The sequence below is a fragment of the Nicotiana tabacum genome, chromosome 3 (assembly GCF_000715075.1).
Source record: "Nicotiana tabacum cultivar K326 chromosome 3, ASM71507v2, whole genome shotgun sequence".
NCBI classification, from domain to species: Eukaryota; Viridiplantae; Streptophyta; class Magnoliopsida; order Solanales; family Solanaceae; genus Nicotiana; species Nicotiana tabacum.
In genome coordinates, this window is record NC_134082.1 from 139,613,115 (window position 1) to 139,638,886 (window position 25,772).

At 40.7% G+C, this 25,772-nt stretch overlaps 1 protein-coding gene and 1 long non-coding RNA gene across 2 annotated transcripts; one reads left to right on the forward strand and one right to left on the reverse strand.

The window, feature by feature from the left end:
* Positions 1 to 20,249: 20,249 nt before the first annotated feature.
* Positions 20,250 to 22,877, forward strand: LOC107832120 (putative pectinesterase/pectinesterase inhibitor 40). Its single transcript, XM_075249980.1, has 4 exons — positions 20,250 to 20,309; positions 20,400 to 20,544; positions 21,328 to 21,654; positions 22,129 to 22,877. The coding sequence occupies exons 3-4, from the start codon at positions 21,339 to 21,341 to the stop codon at positions 22,818 to 22,820; spliced, it is 1,008 nt and encodes a 335-aa protein (XP_075106081.1). The 5' UTR covers positions 20,250 to 20,309; positions 20,400 to 20,544; positions 21,328 to 21,338; the 3' UTR covers positions 22,821 to 22,877.
* Positions 20,449 to 23,690, reverse strand: LOC142179515 (uncharacterized). Its single transcript, XR_012707868.1, has 3 exons — positions 23,554 to 23,690; positions 23,231 to 23,316; positions 20,449 to 20,578 (listed from the first exon to the last, which is right to left on the reverse strand). It is a non-coding gene; the product is annotated as an uncharacterized LOC142179515 (long non-coding RNA).
* Positions 23,691 to 25,772: the final 2,082 nt, after the last annotated feature.

Consider the following 25,772-nt stretch of genomic DNA (forward strand, 5'->3'; position numbering starts at 1 on the left):
TGAGGTAACGAATGCTTTTATTTTGTTTTAACTAACTATTTCTCCAAGTGGAATAAAAGTAGGGGCAATCACCTGAGAAACGCTTTGTATTATCCAATGCAATCAAAATAAAGCAAACTGGGACTCACCCAAGAAATGCAGAAGCTAAGAAAAATTGGGACTCCCCCAGGAAACACCCTTTAAGGCCAAGGGCCTTCGTCAAAGAAGAAAAGTTCGACCTTGACCGAATGATGACGGGTTAACATTTCGATAAGTTCGAAATAATACCCTTTAAGGCCAATGGCCTTCGTCAAAGAAGAAGAGTTCGACCTTGATCGAACCACGACATGTTAACATTTCGATAAGTTCAAAATAAAACCCTTTAAGGCCAAGGGCCTTCGCCAAAGAAAAATAATTCGACCTTGATCGAACGACAACGAGTTAACATTTTGATAAGTCGAAATAACACCCTTTAAGGCAAATGGCCTTCGTCAAAAAAGAGGAGGTCGACCCCTACGACCAAGAGCCATCGCCAAAAAAGAGGAGGTCGACCCTGTACGACCAAGAGCCATAGCCAAAAAAGAGGAGGTCGACCCCGTACGACCAAGAGCCATCGCTAAAAAAGAAGAGGTCGACCCCTACGGCAAAGGGCCATCACCAAAAAAGAGGAGGTCAACCTTGTACGGCCTAGAGCCATCGCCAAAAAAGAGGAGGTCGACCCCGTACAACCAAGATCCATCGCTAAAAAAGAAGAGGTCGACCCCTACGGCCAAGAGCCATCGCCAAAAAAGAGGAGGTCGACCCCGTATTGCCAAGAGCCATCGCCAAAAAAGAGGAGGTCGACCCTGTACGGCCAAGAGCCATCGCCAAAAAAGAGGAGGTCGATCCCTACGGCCAAGAGTCATCGCCAAAAAAGAGGAGGTCGACCTCGTATAGCCAAGAGCCATCGCCAAAAAAGAGGAGTTTGACCCCTACGACCAAGAGTCATCGCCAAAAAGAGGAGGTCGACCCCGTACGGCCAAGAGCCATCATTAAAAAAAAATAGGTCGACCCCTACGGCCAAGAGCCATCGCCAAAAAAGAGGAGGTCGACCCCGTACGGCCAAGAGCCATCGCCAAAAAGAAGAATTCTGCCTCGTCCGAATCAACCTTCAGCCTCTTCCGAATCAACCTTCAGCCTCATTCCATCGCCAAAAAGAGAAGGTCGACCCCGTATGGCCAAGAGCCATCGCCAAAAAAGAAGAGGTCGACCTCGTTCGAACCACGATGGGTTAACATTTTGACCAGCTCAAAATAACACCGATACGGCCAAGGGCCATCTCCAAAAATAAGAATTCGTCCTCGTCCGAATCAACATTCGGCCTCGTCTGAATCAACCTTCGGCCTCATCTGAATCAACCTTCGGCCTCATCCGAATCAACCTTCAGCCTCGTCCGAATCAGCATTTGGCCTCGTCCGAATCTATCTTCGGCCTTGTCCGAATCTATCTTCGGCCTCGTCCGAATCTATCTTCGGCCTCGTCCGAATCTATCTTCGGCCTCGACCGAATTAACCTTCGGCCTCGTCTGAGTCAACCTTCGGCCTTGTCGGAATAAACACTGCCTCATCCCAATCAACATTCGGCCTCGTCCGAATTCACATTCGGTGACCTCGCCCGAATTTACATTCTCGCCTGTCTAGATTCGAGGATGCGAATAACCTCCTCCGATGCCGCCATCCTTGCCGAAGCCGCCATCCCGGCCTTGACGGCCTTCCCCAACACTACCGTCTTCTCGGTCGACTCATCACTTGAGTCATTAGCCCTGATCGAACTCTGCTAAAGTTCTGCCCGCGAGGATACCACTTTAACCTAAAGATCGGCACCCTCAGCCGCGATCCACACTAGTCGACCTCCTTATCCGAATTTCTCGAACTACGATTAATGAAGTCCTCTCACCGAGCTCGACCAAGAGATGACCTCAATAAGCGGAGGGACTAACTGTATGAGTTAAAATTAGATTAGAGAAATTTGGCACGCGGAGACATAAGGCCGAAGTCGGACAGGCCGAGGTCGGACAGACATAAGGTTGAGGTTGGACAGACATAAGGCCGAGGTCGGACAGACATAAGGCTAAGGTCGGACTGTCATCAATAAAGTCGAGGTCGGATAGGCTGAGGTTGGATAAACATAAGGCCGATGTCAGACAGGCCGAGGTCGGACAGTCATCAATAAGGCCAAAGTCGGACAGGCCGAGGTCGGACAGTCATCAACAACCGAGGTCGGACAGTCATCAATAGCCGAGGTCAGACAGTCTTCAATAAGGCCGAGGTCGGACAAGCCGAGATCGGACAGTCATCAACAACTGAGGTCGTACAGTCATCAATACCCGAGGTCGGACAATCATCAATAAGACCGAGGTCGATCAACGATGAAATAGCTAGTTTGCTTTGGAATCCTCAACGGGAATATTCTATAGAATATTCCCTATAATTGTACTTTTTAGGATTTTCTATGGAAACCTCTTATAAATAGGAAGGGAGGACTTCCAAAAAAGTGGGCTCTCTCACTCTCTCTCTCCCTCTCTCTAGAAAATATATAAACACACCTCTCTGGAGAATCTGTGATCCCATACCTTCTTCGGATCCAAAAAGGATCCTAAGATTCTTGTATTTGTCTATCATTCATCTTTATCAAATGAAAGAATATCCGTCTCACTCCAGATTGAGTGAATCTTTTCCTTTATTTACATTTTATTGCCACTTAATGTTACTTAATTCATCTTTCTTTATGCTATTAAATCTGGTCATAATCACGGCTAATACTCATTTTCGGCTATGTTTTTCTATTCATATTATTCATCTTGGATCTAGAGTTAATTATTATTAACTAGGATTTACCCTTTCATCTTCTTTGATTAATTTGTTCAAAAACGTTTTGATATCTTTTGAGTCAAACAAATACTACATACATGTGAGATCATTTAATACATGGATTGAGAGTTATGATTAATAGATAGTTTCCACCAAAGTGGTCTGTTTATTTGAGTCATTAAAATATTCTCAATGTACCATATCCAAATTATCCTTTACAAGTGTACACTAGTGTTGGAGATTTTCCTTTTGATACTAGTGACTCTAAATTAAGGCTAAGGATAAGTTGTTGTAAGAGGAGATTTTGTGTTTCTTACATAAAGGAAGGACACAATGTATGCCTTGTACTCTTGGATAATAAAGGGGAGGTTTTGTATCTTTTGCCTAAAGGTGAGGATACAATGAATGCCTTAGACTCCTTATTTTTTTCAAAAGGGGAGACAATTGCATCTTCTACCCAAATGAGGGGTGTAATGGATGTCTTTGACTCTTTTGATTTACATATTCCTGCCCATAATTTTATCTAATTTTGTGTTGTTTGCTTATACAGCTGTCAACAACATGACTATTCAGTTGAATTCCATTGAAACTCTAACTAGTAGCAACTACAAGAAGTGGAAACAGGATGTTGAAATAGTGTTAGGCCTAATACACCTGGACTTTGCATTGATTGAACAGAATTCCGCTGAACCCACAACTACCAGCACTGTTAATGAAAAGGCTAAATATGAGAAATGGATGAAGGCTAACAAATTGAGTCTCATGATCATGAAGAGATCTATTTCTGATCACATAAAAGGTGCAATTAAGGATAATGGGAATGCAAAAGATTTCTTGAGTGCCATTGGACAGAAATTCTTAGAATCTGATAAAGCTGAGATAGGTAGCCTGATTGATTCCCTGTCTACCATAAAGTATGACCTTGTAGGTAATGTCCGTGATCATATTATGAAATTGGTTAACATTGCTACCAAATCGAACAATTTAGGTGTAACCATTACCGATGATTTTCTTGTTCACCAATCTCTAAGGTCCCTTCTTGAGCAGTTTAACCAACTTAAGACAACCTATAATGCACAAAAAGATAAGTGGAGTGTTGATGAGCTTATTACTGTTTGTATGGTAGATGAAGGGAGGATCCAAAAGGAGAAAGTTGAGGGTGTAGTGAACCTTGTTAGTTCGTCTAGATTAGCTAATTATCCCTCTTATAAAAGAAAAGGTGGACCCAAATTTCACAAAAGGAAACATGGCCAGTCTCATCATCCAGGTGGTAATAGTGGTCATACTAATAAGCCTGATGTTAACCAAAGTCAGTTTCATAATCCTCTTGGTCCTCAAGCTGTAATTAAGAAAGAAATCAAGTGTTAAGATTGCAAACATGTAGGTCATAAGAAATATGGTTGTCCTCTGAAAAGAAATTAGGTAATCTTTTGGATTTTGTCTGCTTTGAAACTAGTCTTGTTCATGTTCCTTTAAATTCTTGGTGGTCGGATAGTGGTGCAACCGTTCATGTAACCAATAACTTGCAGGATCTAGTAAGCAGACGGAAGCCAAAAGAGGATGAAGCCAATGTTGTTGTGGGCAATGGACTCAAAGCAAAAGTAGAGTTTATAAGGACATCTATTTTACCTTTTAAAAATAATTCTAGTATTCGTTTAGAAAATACTGTTTTTGACTATCTATGAGACAAAAATTAGTTTCGCTTTCCCTTTTGGACAAAGCTAGTTATTCATTTCAACAAAATAATGGTATTATTAAAATTTCCTATGATTCACATGTTGTTGCTGATGCCTTTTTAAGTGATGGTCTATATCGCTTGAATGTATTGAATGAAACTTTTTCTGCAATGCATGTCAAATATATTGCCCACAAAAGGTCTGTTATGAGTAAAACGTATTACCTATTAGGGCATAGGTGTCTTGGTCATATTTCTAAAGAAAGAATTGAAAGATTGGTAAAGGAAAATATTTTATCTGTTCTTGATCCAAAAGATTTTGAAACTTGTGTGGATTGTGTTAAGGGTAATGTATGCGGCAAAATCAGAGGGCTTAATTTCTCGCTATCAAGCTACTTCGGAAGAATATCTCGAGACCCCGATGATGTAGAGTTACGACCGAGTCCCCTCCCTCGGGGCTCGTCGAGGCCAGACTCAAAGAAGATGAAGATCGAGGCTGGAACAAAAAGGGAATTCCCAAGGCACGCGGCTAAGTCTGGCAAGAGCCGGCCTACCCAAATCCTATGTCGAGGCATCAAGTCTAGCCGTCCCATCTCCTTGATTTTATAATTAATGTATGTTGTACTATGAATGGTTTCTCCTCCTATATAAAGGGGATCCCCATCACTTTGTAAGCCCCGGCCGATGGGGCTCCAACTATTCTCCACAAGATCAATAATATCTCTCTCTCTCTCTCTTTCTTCTCTCTAACTTACTCGTTCTTACTCGCTCGAGGCCATTCTTAGCATTTATTGGTTTCATACTTGTTCTTCATTTATTGCTTGATATTGGCCATAAAGAGCCTTCTTTAATTATATTCTAACTATTATCCCTTCCCCACTTACCCCCGATAGCTCGAGCTCGAGCCGGATATCGACCCCGAGGCCCTTTATCGATCAGTCCGAAGCCCGGGCAGCAAGCCCCTCAGTTTGATTACTACCCCTTTTTAACTTGCATCTCATCGTTAAACTTCATACTTCTAGCATCAACTACTCTAACAACTAGTATAAAAATAGATCACGTATTTTTAGAGTCCCATTTACAAATTTAATTGTTGTTACCATTTTTACGGTAAACAGTTTGGCACCCATTGTGGTGCTAAAAATAATAGTGATTATTTTCTTGCTGGTTTCATTACATAATTGCAAGTTATCTTTCACACTTTTTCATGTCCAAGATCTCTTAATTTCAGGTCGAAATGTCTGGCTCGGTAAACAGGGTTGAGAACGACTGCCTCAAAAATCATGGCAAAATGGTGTGGATGTTCTAGTCGTTGGCGCGCCACCGCAAAACCCCGATAACACACTTGGACCGATTCCAGCGGATTCGGGTTCGCAAGACATGCAGTAGGTCGACGAAACCTCACACACCGACGGAAGCGTACAACATGGAGACCAACAGGAAGCCCAAAAAACCCCGACCCGAGAAGAACAAGAAGTCAGTCTTCATGTTATTTTTGAAATGTTGCAGGCACAATATTTGACCATCGCTCAGTTACAAAGACACCCGAAGACTTCTAGCATAGTAGCGCCGGAAACTACTCCCCCAACCGAACGGGTATCGGAGAGGTCAAACAGCGACGAATCGGTGGCCGATCCTACCATCGTGAAAATGCTGGAGGACCTCACCAAAAGGATCGAATTAGGCGAGAAAATGATAGCAGCCAACGATAAGAAGGTCAAAACTTACAACTTCAGAGTCGACCAAATCTTGGGCGTGCCTTCGGTCCTGAAAGGTGTAGATTCGAGGAAGTTTGTGCAACGGTCATTCCTAGAGGAAACGGCTCCGAAATCCATTCCAAAGAAGTTCAGAATGCTAGAACTCCCTAAGTATAATGGAACCTCAGATCCCAACCAACACATCACTGCCTATACATGCGCAGTAAAAGGCGATAACCCAAAAAATGATGAGTTCGGGTCTGTCTTATTGAAGAGATTCGGGGAAACACTCTTGGAAGGGGTCATGATGTGGCATCATGACCTAGCTCCCAACCCTATAAACTTACTTACCATACCGACAGATTTCTCCATAAAGGCACACACCGGTGCCATCAAAGAAACGGCAAGAAGGCCCGACACATCTAGGACCGAGCAAAGGAAGAACGAAATGCTGCGAGAATTCGCATCTCATTTCCAGATGGAACGAAAAGGACTACCCCCATTCTCGGATGACCGGGCGTTACCAGCCTTTACTCAAAACCTAAACAAACCAAGCCCGACATTCCCAAGACAGTCAAAACAAAACTTGATCGAGTACCCAGCCAAGATCTGGTCAGATGCCCATATCCGGCACCAGTCGCAAACCAATGCAAAATAGAGAAAGGTACCGCCCATACATCGTAGACGAGAGAAACGCCCTAAGGCGCAATCTACCTCACAATGATCGGAGAATGGATCGAGGACAATATCCTCAAGGTATCATTAATAGAGCCAGATTTGACGGGGACACAAGGACAACGAGGGTGCCTCGCCTATCAAGATACAATTTTAACATCGTTGTATCAGACATCGTGTTCACCATTAGCGAAACCAGGGACACCAGATGGCCTAGACCTATTCAGCAGAATCCCACTCAGAGGAACCTCAACTGGGTGTGTGAACTGTATAACAAGTGCGGCCGTGGGGCCGAGGATCTCCACCAGCTCGGAGGAAAGTCACTCAACAAAAACCACCGCCGAGAACTAATGAACGACCGAATTCAAGTTCAGTCCCGAGTAGGGAAGGCTGCCAGGAAGAATGAAGCAAATGGGCCGCAGCGTATTACCACGATAATCGAGAAGCAATGAGACTTTCAAAGAACTTGTAAAAAGAAGAGCGCAAATGCTTGTCACTAGAGAAAGGCAGATCTGGGGATATATCCCTGAGGAAGCCCCCACAATCAGCAAAGAGGGCATCGAGAGCTTGTCTTGGCCTCACACTGACGCTCTGGTAACCTTCTTCCTCACTCAATCCATTTTAAATAAAACATGTGCTCATAAATTAAGGCAGCTCGATCAACGCTGTCGGGTCGAGGGTCATAGGGCAACTCGGACCGCCGGGTTAAATCATGCTCGCCTCTCAAATATTTAGCGGATTCCAAATGGAGATTGCAATTACAAGGAGAACGACCATTCTCTCAGTTCAGCATGACTGGCTCCGACCGGAACGTGCCGAGTTCTGTATCATTAAAGGAGGCGCAAGGCACGGACGCCTTATTCAGGTGATCGCGGACGCACCGCGCGAGGGCAGTGCCCCCCTGGCAAAAAGGATGAGATTCCACGCAAGGGACGGAATTAAAACCATCGCAAAAAGCAACATGTGGCAAGGGAAAAGGTCCGCATCACATGACGCATCGGCGACACCTATATCTCCACTCTCGAAAGAGTCAAAGGGTAAGCGAACCATGTTTTCGGCCGAGCCCGATTGGACACAGTGGAGGGCTGTACTAGAGTCCTCGCTCCAAAATGTCAGGGACATACCGGACCTCGGAACATCACCTGTGCCACCTGGAGTAAGGTAAAACCACCCCCCTCCTTCATTATTTGACACTAACCTTCATGCAGACATCCGGCTATGGCGTCCGGAAGTGTGAACTATACCCGAAGATCCCAAGGCCTTAACAGCACCCGTCGCACTCTTTCCCCTCGGTCGGACTTCCACCCCAAAAAAGGTCTCACCAGCGAGGTTCTTAGTGGAGCGACGTGCCTCCTAGGAAGGATTCAACAAGACTACTGGACTTTCTTCGCAATCAACCCCGTACCGGGAAAGGACAATCAAGGTCCCAATGGGAAATCATGTACCGAGCCAAACGGTCAAAGGACCTGTTCCCGCAGGGGCCGAGCTCACGACAACGAAACAATATGTATTTTCTCCAAGAAATTAAAGAATATCTTTCAGCATCTCGTACTCCAAAAGAGAAAAATTTTGGCATACTCAAGGATTCCCTCCACCGAATACGTCCCGAAATACTGAGAGACTTAGCATCAACAATTTGGCACCCGCACAACATCAGGGTTGAAACTCCGGACTCATAAGGATCCAACAAGGCAATTCCGAACTCACGAGTAACGGTCTTCGGGCCTAAGCAAACTCGATGACTCGGAGACTGACATCAATCGCCATACACTGGAAAACCCGAGGCCATAAGACCCCGAGTGGGCAGACTCGGTCTAGCCAGATCTATTTTACATAGCAACAAAAACTGTAAGACCTCAACAGGCATGACAAACTGTAAGACCTCAACAGGCATGAAACTCAATCCCGAAGTTTAGGCTATATGTCGCATTTGAAAGACTCCCAAAAGGGCATACCCTCGATGTAGATGCCTAAACTATTACTCGGGATCAAAAATGGCTCCGGCCAAACACATAAGACTACGGTCAAAATGGCTGCACCAGCCAAATTAACGCGACTCGAGGACGCCCGATCGTCGCTAACAAAATCACAGGCCATTACTTCGAATCTACTTCGAAAAGAATTAGTTAAAATAGGCTACCCTCAACAGGCAAACGATCTTCGACCATGTTAGCTCCAAATCACAAGGCTTCGAGCTACTCAGCCTACGAGCTAAACCTTCCGAGGTGCTCGAACATCGCCGGTAACGACTTGAAATCGAGGTTTTTCCTGAACCAACGATGGGTCAGGCAAAATTATTTCAAAAAGACCTTAATGAGAGGAAAACAAAGCCTACAATATGCCCGCGGGCAAAAGTGTAAGAGCCATTATCGCCAGCCAAACGAGCCTCAAGGCCGCACACTAAGAGGTCTCAACGACCAAAAGCGTAAGATCTACTGTCGCCAGCTAAAGAAAATTGAAAACTTGAGGATTAAAATGAGCTCGAGTCGTAACCCGATTCGGAGACCAGATCCAAAATAGTTAACTATACATGCCTAAGGGCACAGCGTAAGTGCCACCATCACCAGATTTACGAGCCTTAGGGCCGCATACCTAAAAGGTCGCTTCGACCCAAAGCATATGAAAGCCATGTTCATCCGCCCATGCAGGCACAAAAACTTGTGGGTCAATTAAAGCTCGAGTCGCAACACGACTCATAGACTGAACCAAAAATAGTTAAAATGCAAATTCCCAAGGGCAAGGCACAGGAGCCATTACCGTCCGCCCACAGAGGATCGAAAGACAGGTAAGCTCGAGTCAAAGACTAACTCGGAGACTAAACCCAAAACAGCTGGGCAAAGCACAATAGCTCTAACGCCTACTCGTGCTAAAAACCGCACTTGACCGAGCATGAAAGAACCTCCGAACCTATCTAATGAGCTCTGGATTCGTAAGGCTCGCGCCAAACACCGAAACCAGCCCGCCTGGTCGAAAGCAATGCAGAAAGAGATACAAAAGAGATGAAGCTCCAAGTTTTCTTTTTCACATACGCAAAAGATGCGCTCTCCATTTACAAACATGCTCTGCGAATATCAAATACAAAATGGCGAAGTCTACGCTCCGCTCCAGAAGGCTACGGCCTACCATCCCTAGTTTCTCTCTCCATGACATCGGCAAGAAGTGACCGAGCATCATGATCCTCTGCCCTCGCTCGAGCCAACTCCTCCGAGAGAACGAAGCCCCTAGCGCCAATCTCCTCGAGCCGACATATTCCTCGATCCTCTTTTCACGATCGAGGGCCCGCTTCAACTCGGATTGGGCATTAGTAGCATTCTTCAAATGAATCGCCATCTCCTGATCAGCCTTAGTCTGACTCAATGTTGCTTCAGCCCGAGCATCGATTATCTCAGCCCTAATCTTTGAGAGATCGGACTCGAGCTTCGCGATTATATCCACTTGAATTGAAGCGTTGTCACGAGCCAAGCAGAGTTGGGCCTCGAAGGCAGGAACTTTAGCCAAGGCACCTTTCTCCTCTTAAGCTTGAGCCTGCACCCGAGCCCTCAGTTCACCACAAGCATTCCTAACTCGGTCGGCTTCGCTCCTAAGGTACTCTAGAGCCCCCGTCTTTTTCTACAACTAAGATAAGCAAAAGGATTAACCTTAAGGGTCAAAAAGGTAAAACGCGTACTACGAGAGGTTACCTTCGCCATCAAATAGCTTTCGTAATTCGAGCTCCAGTACGCCTCATATCCCCAGTACATCAACTCAACTTCCTTCTCCTCGCTGAGGAGCCTAAGGGACTCACCCTCATCCAGAGCTTTCCGAAGCTTAGCCCCATAACAGAGCAGCTCAGACCTAAGCCTATCAAAGGCCTGCAAAAGAAAAACTCGATAAGAAAAGAAAGACGCGAAATGCAGAAGGACTACGCCGAAACTCACCGCAAAGTGAAGACGGTGAGCTTCCTCGAAGGCCGAGCACACTCCTATTGGTCCAGCCCCTCCGGCCCTGGAAGAACCAACCTCGGTCGAGACATAATCACTCAGAGGAACCACCGCTCCAGAACCAAAAACTTCAGGAACAACAGGCTCGGGTGATGCTCTTTCTACAAAGATATGGGCCCGTTTAGCCTCGTTAAAAGCTCTATCACACTGCGGATGCAAATCATATTTATCGCCATCGTCCTTTAGCTCGGAGGTCGACGACTCCTCCCCCCTCTCTAGAGGAACACAACCTCGCCCCAAGGAACCAACTGATACCTGCAACGGAAAATCCAGTATAGAAGAAAGATGAAAATGTCATCTCAAACATACGAAGACCAAGGTAAAAGCGGCACACACGCATACCTTGGTATTTCACTTCCCATCTGCCCCAGGAAACAGCTTGCCACCCACGCTCGTCGCAAGTTGAATGGGTTGCCAACCTTCGAACCCAGTCGGGAAAATTGGGAACTTCGCCTGGCATCCATGAAGTTGCTGTAGAAAAGGAGGAAAAACAATTACTCAACTGGTTTTCGCTATAAGCGAGTCTAAGAAAGCATGAGACGCTCCACTCACGCGCGTAATTCCGTCCCTAGGGAAAGGGCATGAGCTCCACGGGGATAATGTTAGTCGTCTAAACCCAGATAAATTGACTGACACACTCTTGATCCTTATCTGCCTCATCATCAACAACAAAGGGCATGGGTGAACAGCAACGCAGGGTCAGTAGGCCTCGATGGTGGAAGGGCCGGTACAGCCTGACGAGGTGACTAAGCGTGGATTCAAGCCCGACCTTCTCCGCAAAGAATCTCATCATCAACACCACTCGCCAAAATGACGGATGTATCTGAGCCAAAGTAACCTGATACTTCAGGCAGAAATCAAGCACGACCCTATCAAGGGGCTTAGTGCGAAAGGGTATAAGTATACATTCAGGAATCCATCAGCGGAGTCCGTAATACTCTCATCTGGGGAAAGCGCCTGCAATGCTACCCCCTCGCCCCATCTGCAGTGTTTCCTCACGATCTCCAGATGTTCCTCTCTTATCGAAGACATAGTCTTCAAAAAAAGCTCCCGCGGATCCTGAGCACTGGGAGTGGAACTCTCCCCTCCCTGCCTGGCCGGCCCTGAAGTAGCTGACATGGCTATGGTAAAATTGGTAGACTGAAGCAGGGGCCTACACCAACACCTTTACGCTTAAGGAAACGAAGGACCCGATGCCAAGGTGGAAGGATAACTATCTAAAATAATGAGATCTTCCAAAGAAGTAAGAGCCACCCCACATATATGTGGAAAGCAGCAACGATTCGCCTATCCAGGGTAAGCCCCGTAAGGCCGACGGCCTCGGTACAGATACCGGGGTGGTACCCGACCCTAGAGACCTCCATCGATAAGAAGTTAGGCTTCAAGGAGCCAACTACATCATATCCAAATCCCGAGGGGGTGCCCGACCTCGAGGACCTCCATCAAAAAGAAGTCAGGCTTCGGAAAGCCTTCTGCACCATCATAGAGCTCGAGGCGGTATCCGACCTCATGGTTTTCCTTTATAAAAAGAAAAATAAGCACTTCAAGCTCCGCCCACAAGGGCTCGACCGCAGAAAATCACCTAAATACGAATAGCCCCTTCCTCAGAAGCATGCCTATAACACCTCAAAGGGTTATCTACGCTAAGCTCAAAGTAAAAGCTCTGAGCGCCCGAAGTCAACTTTCACTTTGGTGCTCTATCTCCATGGGGCTCAAGAGCCCCGATGATCCAGGTTTATCAGACCACTTCGGGCTTGATTCTGGGAACAATGATGAGCTTGGAAAGGAGACATTTCCGTCGACCAAAGGCCAGAAAAATATCGGTAATTGCCAACAGAGGCATACATTCAAAATCTCTGAATGCACAAGAGTATATGAGAACACGACAAAAATCAAAGGCAGAAGCAAAGGAAAACATTCAAAAGCCTCGGAGTACACAAGAGCATACAAAAATAGGGCAAGTATCAAAAACAGGAATCAAGGAAACATCTCTATATTCATGAATATTCATGTACAACGGCCCTCAAGGGGCCCTGTCATATGATTACCAAAGCCTACAGAGGACCTCTACACAAAAATGGAGAAGCAGGAGGATGTACATGTGATGAAAACCCAAGAACCCAGTCCATCCTCGAAGGTCCATCTCCGGTATCAGCATCCTCGAGTGCCGCCCCCTCGAGCTCGCATCTTCGAAGGCAATTCCTTCGACCACCATCTCCTCTAGGTTCCCAGCTCAATCCTGCGGAAGGGCTTCGCCGAGGTAAAAGATGAAGAAGAAGAAAAGGAGGGGATGCAAAGAAGGCAGAGAAAAGAGACATAGCCCACCGAAGCCAAAGGTTGAAGATTCAGCGGGCCCCAGCCTCAATGACAGGGATGCCACTTTATCCCTTGGGAAAGGAAAAACCCAAGGGATGAAGTGCCACACCAGGACTCGGTAGGAGAGTGAGAAGCGGTGCACAGTCCGAATGACTGTCTACAAAAGGGAGAATCAATTCCCCGTCTATCATCGTCTCGGGCCAATGAGGACAGCGGTGGCAGACGCAATAACAACTGCAGCAGCAACGGAACGGCACAATCGAGCTCCAACAAAGGTCCATGACACAGCCTATCGAAATAATGACAAATGACCTTGGGGCCACAAACCCCAAACATGAGGTTCAATGATAGAGGAAAATGATAAGCAAATGGGCGAATGAGTAGATGAAGGTACTTGGATAGAAAAAAAATGCCAGAGTACCCCCATTTATAAGGGGTAACGACATAGCCATCGAGGCTTTGGAAGACTGACCGGCGGACGCAATTACTGCGTTCTTGAAATGCTGAATCAATGGCAGAACTTTCACCTTGAAGAACGGGAATCGATAGTGCATTGAATGATGTCAAATACACAAGTCTATGGGCCATCCTAGTTATCGCAAAAGCTCGCACCACAGGTTGCATCATTGGTATGACGTCACCATGAGAAGCTCGTAGAGTCAGGTATCAAAATCATTTCCCATCGCATCGTTCTGGGAAACGCAGAGACTATCTGTATGTGATAAAATCAGAGGGCTTAATTTCTCGCTATCAAGCCACTTCGGAAGAATATCTCGAGACCCCGAGGACGTGGAGTTGCGACCGAGTCCCCTACCTCGGGGCTCATCGAGGCCCGACTCAAAGAAGATGAACAAAAAGGAAATTCCCAAGGAAAGCGGCTAAGTCTGTCAAGAGCCGGACTACCAAAAGCCTGTGTTGAGGAGTCACATCTCGCCGTCCCATCTCCTTTCTTTTATAATTAATGTATGTTGTACTATAAATGGTTTCTCCTCCTATATAAAGGGGATCCCCATCACTTTGTAAGCCCCCAGCTGATGGGGCTCCAACTATTCTCCACAAGATCAATAATATCTCTCTCACTTTCTTCTCTCTAACTTACTAGCTCTTACTCGCTCGAGGCCATTCTTAGCATTTATTGCTTTCATACTTGTTCTTCATTTATTGCCTGATATTGGCCATAAAGAGTCTTCTTTAATTATATTCTAACTGTTATCCCTTCCCCAATTACCCCCGATAGCTCGATCTCGAGCCGGATATCGACCCCGAGGCCCTTTATCGATCAGTCCGAAGCCCGGGCAACAAGCCCTTCAGTTTGATTACTGCCCCGTTTTAACTTGCATCTCATCGTTAAACTTCATACTTCTAGCATCAACTGCTCTAACAACTAGCATAAAAATAGATCACGTATTTTTAGAGTTCCATTTACAAATTTAATTGTTATTACCATTTTCACGGTAAACAGGTAAAATGACCAAGGTTAAGAGAAAGGGTTCCAGTAAGAGCTCTGAACTCTTAGAAATTATTCATACTGATATTAGTGGACCTTATGTACCTATTTTCAGCAATCATAAGTATTTTATTACTTTTATTAATGACTTTTCAAGATACTGTTATATATCTTTTATAAGAAAAATCTGAAGCACTTGATAAGTTTAAAATTTACAAGATTGAAGTTGAAAAACAGCTTGGGAAGTCCATTAAGATAGTGAGGTCTGACCGTGGTGGTGAGTACTATGGAAAATATGATGAGTCTGGTCAATGTATGGGGCCTTTTGCTTTATTTTTGCAAGAATGTGGGATAGTAGCACAATATACCATGCCAGGTACTCCTGAGCAGAATGGTGTGGCTGAAAGACGGAATCGTACTGTAATGGAAATGGTGAGAAGTATGATGTCAAGGACTAGGCTACCTGAGTATCTTTGGGGTGAAGCCTTAAAAACAGCTAGTTATATCCTGGATAGAGTTCCTACAAAATCTGTCTTGAAAACTCCTTTTGAACTATGGACAACCAGAAAACCTAGCTTGAATCACTTTCACATTTGGGGATGTCCAGCTGAAGTTCACATTTATTCATCCACAGAAAAGAAAACTGATCCTAAAACTACCAGTTGTTTCTTTATAGGCTATCCTGATCACTCTAAAGGTTTTAGGTTTTTTCTGTCCTGGGCGTGGCACTAGAATCGTTGAGTCTATTAATGCAAAATTTCTTGAGCATGATGTTTGTGATTGTGATTGTTTATGTGGTAAGGAAATTGTATTGAAAGAGAAGAAGGGCATTGTCCCTGTACATGTTATACATGAAAATGTGGTAGTCCAACCTATTCATGAGGGGGAGAATCAAGGGAACAACAATGTAGATCCCATAGTTCCTGAATAAAATGTACACAATGAACCACTCCGCAGGTCATAAAGAGAAAGAAGGTCTGCCCTCTCTGATGATTTTATCGTGTATGTAACTGAAAATCTTAGTGATAATGGAGAGCTGACTGATCCTTTATCATATGCTCAAGCTATTTCCTTTCCATTTGTTGATAAATGGCGTGAGGCAATGAAAGATGAAATGTGCTCCATGGAACACAATGGAGTGTGGGAGTTAGTTGAATTGCCTGAAGCTTTTAGACCTATTGGTTGCAAATGGGTGTTTAAAACTAAAAGAGACTCTAAGGGAAACATAGACCGTTATAAAGCAAGGTTGGTTGTTAAGGGTTACACTCAGAAAGAAGGTATTGATTATAAAGAAACATTTTTTCCTGTTTCATCCAAGAATGCATTTAGAATTGTGATGGCTCTTGTGGCTCATTTTGATTTAGAATTTCACCAAATGAATGTTATAACTGCTTTCTAGAATGAAAGTCTACTTGAAGAAGTTTACATGGTTCAACCTGAAGAGTTTAAAGAAGCTGGTAAAGAACATCTAGTGTGCAAGCTTAACAAATCCATATAAGGTTTAAACAAGCCTCCACGCAGTGGTACTTGAAATTTGATGAAATTATTACAAAATTTGGACTTGTGGAGAATAAGCTTGATGAATGTGTTTATCTTAAAATAGCTAATGGTAATTTCTTTATCATGGTTCTCTATGTTGACGACATTCTGCTTGCCACAAATGATTTGGGTTTGTTGAATGAGACCAAACAATTTTTATCTAGGTCTTTTGATATGAAAGATCTTGGTGACGCCTCTTTTGTTCTTGGGATAGAAATTAAAAGAGATAGGTCATGTGGTTTATTGGGTTTATCACAGTGTTCCTATATTGAGAGTGTTCTTAAAACTTTCAATATGCAAGGCTGTAGAACTGGTGTTGCACCTGTTGTAAAATGGGATAAACTTAGTAAATATCAATGTCCGAAAAATGAAGTTGAAATGAGAACAATGAAAGATGTGTCATATGCAAGTGTTGTTGGTTGTTTGATGTACATACAAGTTTGTACAAGGCCTGATATTGCATTTGCTATTAACATGTTGGGAAGATGTTCTTCTAATTCTGGGTGGGCACAATGGGTGGCTGCAAAGAAAGTGATGAGATATCTACAATGCACCAAAGACTTCATGCTTGTGTACAAAAAGATTGATTACCTGGATCTTCTAGTATATTCAGATTCTGATTTTGCAGGTTGTCAAGACACTATAAAATCAACTTCTGGGTATATTTTTATGTTGCGTGGAGGTGCTATTTCTTGGAAAAGTGAGAAGCAAAGCATCACTGCTACATCTATAATGGAAGCTGAGTTTATTGCTTGTTTTGAGACTGCTTCACATGCTGTCTGGATGAAGAATTTTCTTACTAAATTGCAAATTGTGGATTTTATATCTAAGCCGGTGACTATTTTTTGTGACAACAATGCAGTTGTGTTCTTCTTTAAGAATAACAAGAGAACAAGAGGCTCTAAGCATGTTAGCCTTAAGTTTCTTAAGGTTAGAGACATGGTAAAAGAAGGTGATATATGTATTTAGCATATTAGCATAGAATCTATGTTGGCTGATCCTTTGACTAAAGGTCTTAGGCCTGTAGTGTTTAATGAACATGCTAAAAATATGGGTATTTTAGAGTCTTTTGATGTGCATTAGGCAGTGGGAGTTACTTTGTAATTGCTGACTGAGATATTACTTTTAATAAATTCTATTTTTATTCAAGCTTGTGTTATTTGATATCTGTTATGCTTACGACTAATATGATAATTTATTTTATTTTATTTCCAATTGGACATTGCATAAACTCATGATATTTTTGAGTCTTGCTGCTTATTGCCTTGATTATCCCGGGTAAGGCACAAGGGAATCCTCCTGAGGTGATATGATTTTGTGTCACTTGGAGGCTTATTTCTTTCTAAGAGGTGTGAATCTATTCACCTTGATTAGAAAGATAAAATGCTTAGCACACATGTTTTATCCATGTTGATGGAAATTCTAGCATATGTGGTCGTAGATAGAATTCATACCTTAAAATGGTGCGATGCCTGCTACGATTCATTGTTAGTTTTCTCTATTGAGACTTAATGGATTGTTATATGGATCATTCTATCCTTGGCTATGTGAGTAGTGTGGCCACCGTATAGTCTAAAATCTTTTTTTAAAAGAATTTTCTTAAAACTCAAATATTTAAAATGGTTTTCTTGTCCTCAATTAACGTTGGCGTCCAAGTGGGAGAATGTTGGAATTTAGACTTACGTTAATTGGTTATAGCCTGAAAGGATAATGACGTGGCCCAAGTGGTGGATAAATAAAAGGCCTAATATTAAATATCGTGTGTGTGGATAAGTGAGGCCCAATAACAATTGGCCTGTGATGGGTAGGCACTCTTTATAAATAGAGGCCAACCCCCCTTTCCCTAGCTATTAGAAAACCCTAGCGTATTCTGCCTCTTGAATACATGGTAACGGTAGATATCTCATCATTCAAGTTCTCCGGGCTGTGAGAACGCGTAGTTAGTAGATTGTGGAAGTTGGTCTCAGGCTTAATCGTCGTTTGTTGTCGCTGTTGAATATATGGAGTTTAACGGTACGCTTCCTTGGACTCTAACCCAAGATTATGATTTTATATCGGTATGATTGTGCCTTGATCTCTTCTATGGCTGCGAATTAATAATCTAATATATAGAAGAACAATAAATATTGTTTAGCTTATGCGCTTCAATTATATAATATTTCGATGATTAACTGAAGTCATTACATTAGCAAATTTATTATACAGGAGTATACGGCGATGGTTTAATCGGAATGAACATGACTATTAGAAATAGTGCTGGAGCAGGAGCTGGACAAGCGGCCGCCTTGACTAGTGGAGCTAGTTTCGTTACATTTTATCTGTGTCGTTTTGAGGGTTATCAGGACAGTTTTTTCGCAATACGGGGTGCAATTTTCCAGAGAATGTGAAGTTTTTGGCACCATAGATTTTATCTTTGGTGATGGCCAAGCCTTTTCTCAAAATAGTGTAATTTATGCAAGATTACCTTTACCAGGACAAGAAATCACAATACTTGCCCCAAGTTTTGACACAGCAGCTACGAATTCAAGGCAAATTCTTCAGAATTGTACAATTATACCCATACCAGAATTGCGTAATAATAATTCAGAGATAGGGGTGACAAATGAGCGGGTTTTTGCTGAATTTGGGCGGGTCAACATATGTTAGGTCAATAAATGGGTCATTGTCCAACCCAACCCAACACAAAGTGTACTTGGCTAAGATGGGCTATAAACTCATGAGCTAAAATGTTTGTAACCCAGCTCATTAATCTCTGATCGGGTTGAGCATGTTATATGGGTTTGAGCTCAAATTGTCACCCCTATTCCGAGGAGGTGACAAGTTACTTAGGTAGACCATGGAAAGATCATTCAACAACGATAATCATGTCAAGTTTTATCGATGATTTCATAGACCCACAAGGTTGGCTACAATGGGACAGTACAACCGTATATTTTCCATAGTACAATAATAGAGGAGGGCCAATTCGATAGGTAAGTTGGGTAAACGCCATCAATAACAGAGAATTAATCTCTAAATTCACAGTACGCAACTTTATCCAAGGTGATAAATGGATCCCCGACATAATACCACACTATGTAGATCTTGATGATGAGGGTTCGATTCCTGTGCTAGTAATCCCCTCCCTCATTTCCCCTTCTCATTCCCTATATATAATAAAAAGTTCTTTTTCTAAACAAAAGGATGAGGATTCCGTGAAGGAATTAATTTTTTTTTTAGCTAAAGTAGAAATATTAGTCATAAGCTAAGGCAATATTTTCACTCATCGATTATGGATCATAGCTCAATATTTTAAAGTGTATTAATTTAATAGTAGATAGTATTTGTTATCTTACAAACATTTACAAAGGTATGTCATGTTATCGTATTAACATTGAGCCCAGAAGCAAATGAAAGAACTTTATTTCATATCATGCATAAAATGTCTTGAATCAATCAGGGCTAAGTTAGTAAAAGTTTTAAGTAAAAATATATATATGCAAGATTAAATTCTCTCAGAAAATGGGAGTTCAATTAGGAGAAAATTACACACATAATGATATGTGATGTCACATATATTGTTATCACTTAATTAATTAGTATAATTAGTTAATACACATTCTTAAATTATTCTGTTATATATTTAATTGCAGTAAGCTAATGAAGTGTATTGTTACTTCCGATGTAGTGTATTGGGCTGGTAAACGATGAGAAAATGCATATTAAGTCTAACTCAATCGAGAATACTAGTAGCTTATAAGGTACTAAAAGATAAGGACAGTTCAAAATCATATACTCCAAAAAATAAGTTACCACATTCACCACCAATGTGGAGACAAGAGTAGAATGGAACTGATCAGAAAACTGACGACGGTAACGACACGCCAACGGCACATACAACATTTCCTTGAGTTGCATATGGAGAATGAAGAGGTCAGAAACGATAAGAAGACCTAGCCAAATGATGATACAAAGACTGAGAAGAGAACACAAACCTGGACATTATATTCCAAGAGGGATAAAATAATTACATTTTATTTACTTTATCTTATCAACATGAGATAACATATGGTATGTACCAAGACAAAATAAAATTTAGATTTTCTGCAGCCAACATTCTGGGAGAAAATCCAGCTGCCACGGTTTAGATTGCATCTCTTCTCCTCCATCCATGTAAGCATTCTTTTTCTTTGATCATAACTCTTTTCCTCTACATCTGCTGTTCCATACCATTAGAAATTTTTCCAAGAGGTTGTTATAAAGGAAATTGAGATGTGTTGACAATGTCCCTGCTGTTATGGAGCAAAAGACTGGGTGTAGTTCAACTAAATTGCTCTCTGGAAAAAGCAAAACCAATTCCTAATTCAAGCTAGAGACAAAAAATGGAAGAGCGTCCAAGGCTGAACAAGTGAGCATATGTTTCATTTCTGTATCTTTGTTCTCTGTTTGAAAAGAGAGAAACACTGTTACATAGGTGGAGAGAAGAGATGCAATCAAGCCATTCAATTTTCATAGGGACACGTGGCTTCAATCAATAAGAATATTGAAAATTACTGGAGCATTTAATACTGAAGGGAATCTAGACCCCTTAGCCCTTCGTCCTTCTACCTGGGTTGCTGTAACCCGTTTTTTTTTCTTCTTCCAATTTGCTGTTTTAGGTAAATGACATTAAATAAAACCAATTGAATACCAAAGTTGAAAATAGTAGTAACTAAATCTGAAGCAAATTGGAGTTCTAAGTAAGTAATTTAATGTGAAGATAATATGCTATTATACCGTTATATCTATATTCTAAAAACCATTTAGAGCAAACAATCAAAATTGGCATTGTCTCCCTATATAATGAAGACATTTGTAATTCACATTTCATGAATTATTACTGTTTCATCAGTTTTTCTTTATCACATTTATATTTATTGGTTCACAATGCATTGTTTGTTTTATCTTTAAATTATACGTGTGTCTTGAGTACACTCACCCTTTATCAGAATTTTGTGATTCGTAGTAAGTTGATGCTAATGGTTTCAGTAATCTAATCATGCGATTACTATAGTTTTTGAGATATATTAGCCCCTTAGCATTTTCTAGTGAAATTTTCTTTATTAAAACCCGTTATCAATTCTCTAGTTTGTAGTTTCTTGTTAATTTCTTTTTGACTTAAATTTTGTTTTATTTTGTTCTATTAATGTAGGAAAAATCCAGATGGAAGGCAAAGAAATGGGAATTTTCAGAATAATATTGGTGATGTTTTGGTGGGGTGCAGGGAATTGTATGACTTTCTCTTCAACAGTTGCAGAGGATGGGACAGGCAACTTCACAACAATAACTGATGCTGTAAATGCAGCTCCTTCTCAGAGTGCAACACTATTCTTTATACATGTCAAAGCAGGCACTTACAATGAAAATGTCGTTGTTCCTAATTATAAAACTAACATATGCCTTGTTGGTGATGGTATGGGAATCACCATAATTTCTTCAAATAAAAGCGGCAGCTCAGTAGCTGGTACAGCAACATTAGGTATGTAATCTCTCCCTATTACCAGTCACATCAAGTACTCACCAATCGAGTCATTTTTATATCTATATTAGTTATCCCACCCTCTCATGGGAGTAAAAAAACACTACAATCCAGGGATAAGTAACCTCGGGATTAGTTATACTACGATTTTATCCCAACCAAACGTGGGATAAACTCATATCAAATTTAATCCTAGAATTAATTATCCCTTATCCCTCATACCAAACGAGCCCTTATTATTTTAATTAGTGAAGTGTTAATTAAATGAGCTTTTGAAGAGGAGGTAAAGAGTAGTTTGGACGAATACTTTAATCATCACGGTTGTCAAAAGTGCTTTCTTAAGAGGAGGGTGTACAATAATCTTAAGAGACAGATAATATTGATCAAAGTAAGTATTCGAAAAAAAGGAGAAAAAAAACAGTGTTTAAATTATGGACATCAATTATCGTTACATGAGTAAATTTTATTGAACAGGAGTATATGGAAAAGGTTTCATTGGAATGAAGATGACAATTAGAAATACAGCAGGGGCAGGAGCTGGACAATCGGCTGCATTGACTAGTGCAGCTTTTCATGGTTTCGCTTCATATTATCAATGTCGTTTTGAGAGTTTCCAGGATACCATTTTCGCGCAAGTAGGTGCGCAATTTTTCAGAGAATGCGAAGTTTATGGCACCATAGATTTTATCTCTGGTGATGGACAAGCCATTTTTCAAAATAGTGTAGTTTATGCTAGAACACCTGTACCAGGACAAGAAGTCACAATAATTGCCGCAGGTTTAGACAACATAACTACGAATCCAGGGCTAATTCTTCAGAATTGTACAATAACTCCTGCACCAGATTTTAATAAGTCAGCAGTGAAGAGTTACTTAGGCAGACCATGGAAGAACCTAGGAAGAGGAGTAGTTATGTCAAGTTTTATTGATGGCTTCATAGACCCCCAAGGTTGGCTTCAAAAACCCGATGTCGCAAACACATATTTTGCAGAGTATAATAACAGAGGACCGGGGTCTAATACGACAGGAAGGTTAAATTGGTCAAAAGTCATCGATAAAACTGAAGCCTCCAAATTTACAGTGCGCAACTTCCTCCAAGGTGATAAATGGATCCCCGACATAATCCCATATTATCTTGATCTTAATGATGATGAGGATTCTGTTTAGGAATTCATTAATGTTTAAACATGTTTGCTTTTGATTTTTTGAAGTATTGATTATGCACCTGAAATCTCTTGAAACTTATTATGTTGAACTCTATCTGATGCCATATGAGTCGAGAAAGGGATTTCCCAGTCCTAGAATTATGAGATTAGCAAATACTATTGGAATTGCTTGAACAACGTTTCATGATTGTTTTACTTGGATTTGACATGGAAATTAAACTTTTTACTAAGACAAGACTACAACCATCACTTGGATCGTTCATCGTTTTACCAATATTGCTGTGCATGCTCCACGAAGATAACGCCAAGATATAGAAAGTTACAAGAAGATTAAACCTAAATAGAACATTACAGAATCAAGTTGGATAACTCAATAGGTAAGAAGATGTAGAACTCCAGTTAATTACTTACTTTCACCAGGACAGGTATATATTTTCACTTAGCACAAAATTTGGCCGAACTCAATCTAAGAAGTTAACTCATGACGTGAGGATTACCTGCAATGATATAAGGAGGCAATATCTCATTGGATAAATCAAGAATAAATAACGAGATAACCAGTAGCGGAGGTAGGATCTCCACGAAGGAGGTTCAAAATATTTTTTTTTGTAGCTAGTAGGAATTGAACATATGATCTTATGAAGGTTTTGAACCCCCTTGACCACTAAACTACACATTTAGGATGTGTTAAAGGGGTTCAAAACTTAATATATAAAGGTAAAAATAAATTTTACCTTATATATACAGTGTAATTTTTCGGCGAAGGGGATTCGCTTTTGTCCCCCTAAATCTGCCCCCGGAGATAACAATCAACTCTCAACCAATGTGGGGACACACTAACATACTGGTAAGGAGAAAGGGAAATCAAATTTGTTAAGGTTCAAATACAGAGAAATGTCACGGCCTCAAGGGAACTTGTGGTCCTAATTCTTCTAAGAATGTAATCAGGAAAAGGAAGAAGAAAAGAAACTGCTTGTGATATGTCATTTCCATAGCTCAACTCTGCTTCAGCTTGAAGATACCCTTTCATTGCCTTGAATTGCCCTTCACTATTATTATTCGTCATGCTTCCGTATGCCATTGCTTGTGCTGCTTCTTGGAAAGATCAGAACCGAATGACATCAAAATTGTACTACTACCTCCCAATAGCAAGTACACTATAAGCATTTGCAAAATCGGACACAATTTTTCATGAGCATAACTGGTTTCTCATCCCACAATTTTATTTTATTTTTTTTAAAAAAACGCAGCCAAATCAATATATATATATATACAATAACAAATATGGCTATTATCTTATCAAGCTTTAATTTTTCTAGATGAGAATTGTTGAATCTGATGGCACCAATTTTTTCTTCACCATGTTTTACAAATAAGTTGAAGAAGCAATTTTCCCAGAGTCCAAAGAAGATTTGGTGTTAGCACAGAACCAATCCAAAACTGTGGAAAGAATAGACAAAAGGATTTTATTTGGTGGCAGTCTAAAAGCTCACTTCCTCTCGCTTTCTCAATTTCCTTCCTTCTTTGTTGCGTAGCCAAAGAAGGGACCATTTTTTTATTCTCTTGCCTTATAATTTTCAACAGCGATCGGATCTGTTATAGGATAGCTTTTCACTTAACTGAATATGCATTTATCAAACTTTTACGCTATTGTTTTTGTTGCATTTGCCTCGGGAAGGAATCTACGCTTTGTTATAAGAGTGCATATGCTAATGTTTTACTTCATGCCGTCCACAATAAAGGATTTTTTTTGTCTTTGGCATATCTATACTATATTAAAAGCACAAAGACCCTTAGCGAAATGTCGTTCGTCTTTTTTACTCTTTTAAAATATAGTTCACATTGGACAAAATAGTCATTAGATCATTCTCCTAATATTTAGAAATAATTATTTAATTATTTTTCTAATATATAGGAGCATTTACTTAATTAGGGGTATTCATTTAATTATTTTCCTTATATTTAGAATTTACTTTTTTTAATTCTAGAATTCCTGTACTTTTCAATCCAAACTAGGAAAGTTTCATCCACTTTGTAAGGTTTTGTTTTATTAATAAAGTTTTTAAAATTTCAACTCCACTCAGATTAGGAGTACTATATTAAAGAGAAAAAAATATTTTAAAAAAATGATTGAAAGAAAACAAGTAAAAGATCTCATGCATGTCAACAATGATGGGATTTTGTTCTTATTTCCGGCTTTTGTTTCATTCACTTAATTATTGTAGTGTTTGTACAATTCGTATAGCTTAATTATTGTAGTGTCTGTATAATTCGTATAGCATTAGAAAACATTCAATTAAGAATTTAAATAATATTTTAATTTATTGACTTCAAAATATTAGATATCAATAATAATAAAACAAGGATTGAAATAACTCTTAAAATAGTATTTGTATATATGACACAAGAATAAATGTTATTTTTACTAAAAGTAATAATAGTAATAATGTATTAATAAATACATATAGAATATATAAATAATGTATTTGGTATTCTGTATTATTTTGTAGAATGTATAATGTATAATTAGGTGAATGACAGATAAAACAAATGAATTACAAATATTATAATTCTGTGATTCCACAAAGGTGTTTGTTGAACAAGTTTTATTCCAAAAACATCTAATACTGTACTATTAAAATAATTATTTAATTTTTAATATTTAAAACTTTAAAATTATCTAAAATTTTATTTAAAATTTTCTATTTGAATGAAGTAGGACTCCTAATATTAGAAATTTAAAATTGAATAAGATTTTGCTTGCGTTGTAATATCTATCTATTTATCTATACTATTATAAAACATAAATGCTTTCATTTAATTTTATTTTATAATTCAGGACAGATAAATTTAATATTTATATAATTTTTAAGAATTTTATATTCATTGATATGGATACACGCGCAACGCGCCTACCCTATGACTAGTTTCTTAAAAAATTATTAACTCCTAG

Excerpts from the sequence above, each read along its gene's own strand:
- LOC107832120 (XM_075249980.1), top strand. The coding sequence starts at position 21,339 with ATGGAAGGCAAAGAAATGGGAATTTTCAGAATAATATTGGTGATGTTT. Across the intron at positions 21,655-22,128 it reads AGCTGGTACAGCAACATTAG|GAGTATATGGAAAAGGTTTC; the intron begins GTATGTAATCTC and ends TTTATTGAACAG.